Raw genomic sequence first — 9,280 nt, 5'->3', positions numbered from 1 at the left:
GTTCACACACTGGTCCACTGCTGTACCGGTGAGAGGTTGTGTTGTGATGTTACGGTAATAAAAATTGATGGGTGATGGGTGCCGCTGCCTGGCATCGGTTCCGGTTGCCGGTTGCGAACGGTCACACTTCTTCCGGTGTGTGACGAATCGATATACACCGCCAATGTCGTGGGTATGATGTGAAAATCGAAAGAAAAATGATCGGAGGCTGTGCATGTGCTTATCGGACAATGTGTACATCAACCCGTCGAAGGCCACGTGAATGGCACGATGGACAAACATCTATTGGGGAACATTTTTATTGAACAGGGATGCTGGGGGAACTGTTTGCTACATATTCATATCGATTGTAGTGATTGTGTGTAGTCTATTAGGTTGGCCATTTGTTATGCTTCGCTAATGGCTGTTTGGAACCATAGCTAATTGCTGCAAGGAGTTGCGAGTTCCTATCAGCGCCGTTACTGAGCTTTCAACGGAACTTATTTTACAGATCGTATCAATAGAATCACATTCCGGTTTCTTATCAATAAATTGCAAACATTTGCCCATAAAAACACCCACACGTAAAACTACTGCAATAAATCACCGAATCTGAATACACATCTGAGTGGCGTTCGCCAGTGCGCCATTACAGCTTACTTTATGCATTCCTTTAGTCATGCATGGCTTCACAACGATCAAAAGTTATCATCGTCCATAAAAGATGCTCAGCTCTGGTCCTGCGGAGCACAATTTTAAGAAAATCATTCCATTGCCCTAGCTCTGGGAATGGGGGGAATTCCCTTGCCGTCAGTGGCCGTGCTTTGGCCCAACAATCAAACGCTAGACTGCTACAAATCCCATGCCGAATGCCGAACAAAAGCCGGAAAAGTTACACAAGATGGCGCAAACCCCCGCCAGAGCCCTCGCCCCCGTCGGTGCCTTCTGGCTGCGGCCACGGAAGTCGGTAGGACGGGAGGCCAAGAATAAAACTATCCGCGTACATAAAGCTGGCGCCTAGATGGCGGCAAAGTTTTCCTTCGCGATAGAGACGATACGGGCGCTAAGGAAAGAATTGGAAGAATTCTTCGCTCTTCGTAGTTTTGCGTTTGCATTTGCTTCTTGTGCGGCAAGAAAAACAACGAGCATTATAGTTGAGCGACTTGTGGGGGGGTGGGGGGGATGGTGGGATTCAGCTCGGTTCAATGAACGGAGCAAAGTGACTCGAAATAAGTTGAGATTTTGTTTTATTTCCAAACACACGCACGCTCACAATCGGAACGATCGTTCGTTGTAAATAGGAATTTTCGGTAAAATAACAAAATGGCCGTTACGCCGGAGCAAAGTGGCTAAATTACAGGACACAGCTTCGAAAGTGCTTTTGTCTGTCTTTCGTCTTAGAGTAGACGGTGATGATAAGATAAGAGACGTGGTGCTCATTGAGCAAAAAACCCCCACACGAATTGGCATTCATCTACCAAATGGACATGGTGGCTTTCTTTTATGGGGAGGGGGTGCACAATCGCTTAGTGGCAAAGTCAAAGTCCTTTGCCTGTTTGTTCTGAGGGATTCTGTACTGTACTCGCCTCCCTAGCTGATTGTAGACTGATATTCCGAGCTAATTATGGTAAACGGTTTGTCCAGCATGGGATGAGTCCTGCTTAGTCCTGAACTGGTCATCCCATCTTAACTACAATCTTAAGAGGTAGTTGGCCTACCATTTCTGGCTTTCTTGACTTGATTTTACTCGTAGCAAAGTAGTCAGTCCTGTGTGCGGTTAACTTCCCAACTCCATCATTTGGAGTGTTTTCAATTGATTCCTGACGCTTTCAACCGCGTTCGAGATCCTGCATGAGTGGAGGGACACGCTAGGGGAGCCGTTACAATGATGAGCTCTTTCGAGTCACCAGGCTACGGTAGGCTGGACATGTCGTGAGAATGGCACCGGACGACCGAAACCTGTAAAGAATTTTTAGACTGTCCACAAGGACGGACCTGAACGACCGGGATAATGGATTGGCAGACGAGGAAGGGAGCAAGGAGTCCTTTCATAGTTCCGTCTGCAAAAGGACGAACATTTTTGCCAAAGAACAGGCTGAAGGTTTAAAACTGATGCTCCACTCTACCGATACATCCATTACTCCATCCCAGATCTGAAGCACAACACATCATCCCATGTAAATCAGCATCGTGGAACCCTCGAAACGTTGCCGCCGTCACATTCTACGACCCACGGTGATCATTAATCTTCTCACGAAACTCGAAACGCCGCAGGTTCCTTGAGAAGCCCACCGATATGTCTTACTTGTGCGCTCCACTCTTCCGAGCAGGCAAACAGTTTGCCTTTTTTTTCTCCAAAATAAAAGATCAAAATCAATCGACCGGGGCACTGGCATCGGGCGGAGTGCGAGGTTCGAGTTTCCGAGTCGAAATCAATTCACGCGTGGGGGAAAAGACGGAACGGCACACGCCACGTGGGCACAATCGCTGGGAGGACGTTCCTCGCCTCGTTCCGGGGGCTACCGAGCGGATGTCAACGAGCGTAAACAGAACAATCGCACAAACACACTTCAGGCCTCGTGTCCCTGTGCACTTCCGACCCGCTTCGCCTTCCCTGTTCATCATCACGTTTTTTTCCTATTTTGTTGGCTTTCGTACCTTTTCTTGTCGAATGTTGCTAAAATGTTTACTCATCGGTTTCACTTACCCGTGGCCCTGTGGACCGAGGGGGAATCGGCTTTTCGCCCAGCGTGCTGCGGACGGGCGTTGTTTCTCAGATTTGTTTTTCTTCCTGTGGCCGTTTATCATCTCGAGGAGGGAGTTCTTGTCTGGATGTGTGTGTGTGTTTTTTTTTATTTTTTCGTTTTTTCCCCCTTCGAACACGGAACATCCTTCACGCCACAGCATCAATCCAATCGAACGAAACGAACAGGGGCCACAGCAACAACGTGCGTGCGATAGTGATCTGCGCTAGCCCGGTAAATGTTGTTTAGGCGGACGCCGTGCGGCGCTTAGTTCGTATCAGCACGAATCCTTAAAATTGACGTCCAAAAAGTGTACCCACGATTCAAACACGGAAATGTGTCGTAAAAACATAGCCCTGATACAGTGGAGATTTTATCACCTTTATCACGGTGGAACGGTTTTCAAACGGTCGGAACATTACAAACCACCAATAAATTAAGCCAGATGTAAATGGACTTTCCTGACCGTTCGCAGGCAGATACGAGCGAGAGATCGAGAGGGTTCAGTTTGGAAACTAAAATCGCCTAAATGTGTCCGCCGAGAGCTGTTTGCCAGGCGCCGAGTCGACATGTTTTAATCGCTTCAGCGTGCTGCCATAAAACGATTTTAAAAATTGTTTAATAATTCAACATCGAATGGAGTGGCGCAAAAAAAAGTTTTTTTTAATAATAATTATTGATGAAGACTGCAAAAGATTCTTATGAAATAAGGCCTCATGGGGGAATATACTCTGGTGACTGTTGCGTCAGTAAGTTAGGAAGTCTCTTAAAGAGGGGTTTAATTTGTGCGTAACTGAAGATTCAAATCAAAAAGGCACTCACATCTCTGGTATTCCTGGGTTCCTATTGCTCGGATTAGATCTTCCAATCCAATAAGTGATAAAACAAACTTTTCCTATTAAACAACTTTCCCCATTCGCCGGGGCTAAGAGTCCAGAGTTCCATAAATCTCCAATCTGATACCACTCTCGCCCGAATGCCCACGATTGCCCGATTAACCGGACCCAATAGATCAAACCGTCCCTATCAAGTAAGTGATCGTTTGAGAAGCCACAGACAACCTCTCAAATTATCACTCGGTTGCTCTCGTTCCCTACGGGCCAATCCGGTCCCAGGCGCTCAGGATCCTGGCAATGCTTCTCCTCTCCGATTAACAATTAATTTGGAACGACTTAAAACCAAATTACATTGGCGACAATTGTAGAAGGGGAGGGTTCCAAACAGGCTGCTTCGAGCGTTTTTGTTCGGTGTTGATTTTTGAACCCTCCGCTGTCGAACACCACCTAGGGAGCAATTACCGTGGGTTGAAATAATTATACACTTCTGCTGCTGCTGCTGCTGCTGCTGCTCGACTGCAGGTTCTGCGCGTTGTTATGTGACTCCGATGTGTGTCCCACTCTGTGGAGAGGGGTGCCATCCCCGTAATAGACTAAATAAATTGACTTTATTGCCAGCGATAGCGAGCAGGAGCGAGCAAGATGTCCTCGACGACGGGATTAAATTGTTTGTCGGTAAGGATGCGCTTATCTGGCCCACTCGATCGGCGAGTCCGGAAGCCCTAATGAAGTCGAATTGTGCTGTCTCGAAATGGGGAAGGCGCACACGGAATTCTCGTCTTGAAGAAGGACTCGCCATCAAACGTTCCTCATTGGGTGGGATCGCCACTGATTATACCACACCGAGCGAGCAGCAATAAAGCAATTAAGGACCTTTCGCGCACTGGAGATTCTCGATTCTGATTTGTTGTATCCCGCTGGCAAAAGAAACATTTGTTTAAAAGTAACAACGACAGACAAAAAAAGATGAATAGTTTCATTGATTCCTTTGCTAGGAAGGAAGAATTTCCTATTTTCATAATGCTTTCTCTCGCGCTCGTCTATCATCTATTTTGCGATTCACGTGTGATGGGCTGCAACCCCTACGTTGCGCGAGTTTGCATAAAGCATTATCCGATGGCGAAAATCTCGCAACGTAACGCTTCAATGCCACCGAACAACATCAGCCCTGATTGAACGACACGACCGCCCAAGCAAAGATGTTATCCGGGGACACATTAGACACTACAATTACAAAGGCATTTTGCACATGTGTGTACAATTTCTCTGAACGGGAGATGAGCCGCTTTTGTGGCAAAGGATGATGCTTAGAGTTCATTGCTGCTATCTAGGACTTAAATTATCCTAGCGTGGGAGCGTGTAGGATATATTGAATCATGCAATGACGAATGTAAATACCCAACGATGCGGTGATGAGGTCTATGGTGGCGCCATCTAACTGTGAACGTTGCAAGCAAAACACTCTCAACGGCATTATTTTATATTAAAACAACAATTAATCACATTTAAACTCTCTGAAAATGTTTTGAATGCTTTTATCATTTATTTTTTTCTCAAAGTTTCACTTATAATCTACTAACTCGACTAATACATCGTATATGCAAACGCACGATTCAAATTGTTGACCGACCACCGAACCATTGTGCTGGAGTGTTTATTTACAAACAAACCTGCACGCACAGTTTAATGACACGATTTGCTAGAAAATAAAGTGCAATTGTTTTATGAAATATTTAGCGTGAATGTGTAATTAGCAGTACAGATATTGTATAATCAACAACACCCGACTGTTGTGAAATAATTTTCCACTAGCAGAAACCAAAAGTTGAAGAATAAAAGGTAGCTTTTTTTTGCAAATCATTCCACTATCACAGCACTGACAGCTCCCGGTTCTTATCACCCGACGTACCTTTTTATTTTCTATGCTTATCACCCACCGGTCAGGTTCAAAGTGCATCCCCTTTACCGAGTGCCCAATTTGGAGAAAATGCTACGAACAATTGCTGGAAGCGGAACACTCACACAGGCCATCAGACTGACGATGGACCGTAACCTTTGCAGCAGCAGTTCGGCCGGCGTTGCAGCTAAACGGCTCACCGGGAAGGTGGCCGTCGTAACGGCCTCTACGGAAGGGTAAATAGGAAGGGAGAAAACATCGGTCAAGTCCTTTTCCTTATCATTGCTTTCACATTTCCTGTTCAGAATTGGATATGCCATTGCCGAACGTTTGGGTCAGGAAGGGGCGAAGGTGGTGGTTAGTAGCCGCAAGCAGCAGAACGTCGATCGCGCCGTGAACGATCTGCGATCCGCCGGACTGGAGGTATCGGGGATTAAGTGTCACGTCGCGAATGCTACCGATCGGAAGGCGCTGTTTGATCATGCTGCCCAAAAGTTCGGTGGCATCGACATTCTCGTATCGAACGCAGCGGTCAATCCGGAGGTTGGTGGTGTGCTGGAGTGTAGCGAATCGGCCTGGGACAAGATTTTCGACGTGAATGTGAAATGTTCCTACCTGCTGGCGAAGGAAGCGGTACCGTTCCTGCGAGAGCGCAAGGGTGGCAGCATCGTATTCATTTCGTCCATCGCCGGGTTTCAACCGTTCCAACTGTTGGGTGCCTATTCCGTCAGCAAAACGGCACTGTTCGGGTTGACGAAGGCTGCCAGCCAGGAGCTGGCCACCGAGAACATTCGCGTGAACTGCATTGCGCCCGGGGTGGTGCAAACTAAGTTTGCCGGAGCGGTAAGACCCCTTTTGCTTCAAGGATTCTTCAGAAAGCAGAATCTAATGGAACTTTACCCGGTTTTCCTCACAGTTGCAAGAGTCCGATGCCGCCAAAGAAGAAACTCTTTCCCGGATTCCTATGGGCCGGATCGCTCAACCGAAGGAAATTTCCGGTGTCTGCGCATTCCTCGTGTCGGACGATGCAAGTTACGTTACCGGCGAAACGATTGTAGCATCCGGAGGCATGCCATCCAGGCTGTAAGAATGTAAATATCGTACTTCCAACGTCTTCCTTGGGTGGGGCTTCTTTAAATGGGTGCACAAGCTGTGTACAAGGTGCGAGCTTCTCGAACCATTTTACTTTATTTCGTTACATCATACTGGTTAATAAAACATTTCCATGGACGGTGAGCATACACCTTAACCCACCATCGTTCGCTTACGGCCACGTGCACGGACCTCTTCATACTTTGCGATCGTTTCCTTGCAATTGTTCGTATTATGAACCCGATAAGCTTCCAGTATCATCCCGAACAGGTCGGGCAATTGGCTGTGAGCGCTAAGAATTGCCCGTTCAAGCACATACAGATCAACACCCTTGTTCTCGTTGTTATCACTGAAATGCGATAGACCAAAATCGATCGTTACCAACCGATACGGGAACACGGGATCTTCCGCATCGCTCTCCTGCACCGGGTCCAGCAACATGTTCGAGGTGGTCAGATCACCGTGCACCAGATTGTTTCGATGCAGTACACCAACCACATGGCCAATCTTTTCGGCCAGCTTCTTGAGCTGTGGTGAATCCGTTGCATTCGTCGTCGGTGCCGCCGTTAGCTCATCGATGAAATCCTTTGCCGTTCTGCTCTTATCGAGATACTCCATGTAGATTTTGCGTCCCTCTAGATCGACACCGTAAAGTGCCGGTGTTTGCAGACCGGCTGTGGCACACCGCTGGAACGCCTTCTGTTCTGCCTTGATGCGTTGCCGGGTCAATTGACGATCGAGCGCCGGATGTCGGTACTTCTTTTCGAACCGTTCCTTTATCAAACATCGTTTATCTTTGTAGGTGCCGACGTACAGTTTACCTTCAGCTCCTTGCTTCAACAGCTCGATTTCGTCCTTTCGCTCACTGATTTCGGCCATTTGGGGGAAGATTGTTTACGCCCTGCGCTTATGTTTTGATGACCGGTCCCTGCATCACACAGCTGATCATCCAAGTTGGCTGTCACTTTTACTATGGAGACAGATTTGACAGCTCTCCGCTAAACAGGGTTTCAAATCGATTTAAATCCGCTTTTATTGTATTTTTGATAGGAAATTGTTTATAATCTAGGAATGCTCGTAAGAAGCTTCACACATGCGTGCCAGCAAACCGGACATCTGCAGCAGCGAGTTCAACCCGTCTACTATCTTCATGTGCGTTTCGCCAATCTCCCGAATGAAGTACAGCTTTAGCTTCTCGTTCATGTCCATCCGCCGGCAAACGCGAAACACGTTCCCAATAATGTCCTCCGCTGCGTACCCGAGTCGCCACAACTTGTTCATGATCTTGTACGCCTTGTGGATGTCTCCCTTGATGCAGTGCTGCAGCATATCCTGCACGAGCAGCGGATGCGGTTCGTCGCACACCTTGAACACGTTCGCACCACTTATATGCCCGAACCCGTTGGCCGTTGACTGGAGATTGTTCAGCGCCTGCCGCATATCACCTTGCGCGGTAAAAACGATCGCCTCCAGCCCGTCCTCATCGTAGCTGAGAATCTCGCGCTGGCAGACCTCTACCACCTTCGCCAGGACCTGGGCATCCGATAGCTTCGAGAATCGCAGCATGGCGCAGCGGGATTGTATCGGTTCGATAATCTTTTCGCTCGTATTGCAAGCCAACGCAAAGCGTGTTGTGTTGCTGTAGATTTCCATCGTGCGCCGCAGTGCCTGCTGTGCACCCTCCGTCATGCTGTCCGCTTCATCCAGAATCACGATCTTATGACGCCCACGGGGCAGTGTCACCTTCTGTTGGGCGAACATTTTGATCTTGCTGCGAACCACATCAATACCACGCTCGTTGGACGCGTTCAGCTCTAGGACGGCTTCGCGGAAGTTAGCACCGAGAAGGATTCGGGCCAAACATAGAATGGTCGTCGTCTTACCCACTCCCGGAGGACCCTAACCAAATGGGAGAAAGGCACATTATATTTCAACCAACGCAAACGTTTTATATTGCGTTACGAACCGCAATTATGATGTTTGGAGCATTGCCCTGAGAGGCGAATATTCCCAACCGAGCGACTGTTTCCTCATTGCCGACGATTTCCTCAAAACGCTGCGGCCGGTATTTCTCAATCCTGCGGGCAAAAGCACCATATCAAATAGCCGTGCATGCAGAGATGGGATTGCGAGCACTGTTTTACATACCATGGAAGGTTTTTCTTTTTACCCTCAGCTTCCTTCGAAGCACCGGTCGTGGAGGATGTGGACGATACCTCTTCCGGCATTTTATTACAACTTGGTCAACGAAATTTAGTAAAATTAGCACGAAGAAATCTCAAGTTCTGTTTTGCAAATAAATTGTTGTTTTTGGCGCACTTTTTGTTGTGACCAAGGTGTGCACATGCTTCCGACAAGTTGAAGCAGATGTGTGCGGAAGACAGGTTGAACTTTGTAGTACAAGAAGTAAATAGCCTTTTTATTGTGTTCATACTATTTGTACACTTAACTCTTGCCTCATACAACGCCTTTATAAATACTGGAACAGAAAACTATATTTATATTATTATGCTTCAGTTGAAATATTTCAAGCAATTGTTTCTATTAATCTTGGCTTTGGCGGAAAAGAAATGTCAAACAAGTCGAATAATTCGCTAAACCGGGTCAGACAAACAGTTCATTTCTGTTTGACATAACAATTCCATAAGATTCACCTTTGTTTCGCTGTTTTAGGACCTCATCGACATCAAAATGAATACATTTCTTCCAAAATTGAATATTGAAGCATTGAA

The 9,280-nt window shown here is 47.1% G+C and overlaps 3 protein-coding genes across 3 annotated transcripts; 1 reads left to right on the top strand and 2 right to left on the bottom strand.

Moving 5' to 3' along the window:
- Window positions 1–5,206: 5,206 nt before the first annotated feature.
- On the top strand, window positions 5,207–6,705 carry LOC118513240 (dehydrogenase/reductase SDR family member 4). The gene is made up of 4 exons (XM_036058795.1): window positions 5,207–5,398; window positions 5,504–5,692; window positions 5,762–6,299; window positions 6,373–6,705. Exons 2-4 carry the CDS (start codon window positions 5,547–5,549, stop codon window positions 6,541–6,543), a joined length of 855 nt encoding a protein of 284 aa, XP_035914688.1. The 5' UTR covers window positions 5,207–5,398; window positions 5,504–5,546; the 3' UTR covers window positions 6,544–6,705.
- On the bottom strand, window positions 6,610–7,527 carry LOC118513241 (EKC/KEOPS complex subunit TP53RK). The gene has a single exon (XM_036058797.1). The coding sequence runs from the start codon at window positions 7,425–7,427 to the stop codon at window positions 6,702–6,704; it is 726 nt and encodes a 241-aa protein (XP_035914690.1). The 5' UTR covers window positions 7,428–7,527; the 3' UTR covers window positions 6,610–6,701.
- A 24-nt stretch (window positions 7,528–7,551) lies between these two features.
- LOC118513239 (replication factor C subunit 2) lies at window positions 7,552–8,888 on the bottom strand. Its single transcript, XM_036058794.1, has 3 exons — window positions 8,697–8,888; window positions 8,515–8,626; window positions 7,552–8,447 (listed from the first exon to the last, which is right to left on the bottom strand). Exons 1-3 carry the CDS (start codon window positions 8,774–8,776, stop codon window positions 7,614–7,616), a joined length of 1,026 nt encoding a protein of 341 aa, XP_035914687.1. The 5' UTR covers window positions 8,777–8,888; the 3' UTR covers window positions 7,552–7,613.
- Between the last annotated feature and the right edge of the window lie 392 nt (window positions 8,889–9,280).

Source organism: Anopheles stephensi, chromosome 3 (assembly GCF_013141755.1).
Source record: "Anopheles stephensi strain Indian chromosome 3, UCI_ANSTEP_V1.0, whole genome shotgun sequence".
Taxonomy (NCBI): Eukaryota; Metazoa; Arthropoda; class Insecta; order Diptera; family Culicidae; genus Anopheles; species Anopheles stephensi.
The sequence above is the reverse complement of the archived record's forward strand: the minus strand, read 5'-3'. Positions and strand labels throughout refer to the sequence as shown.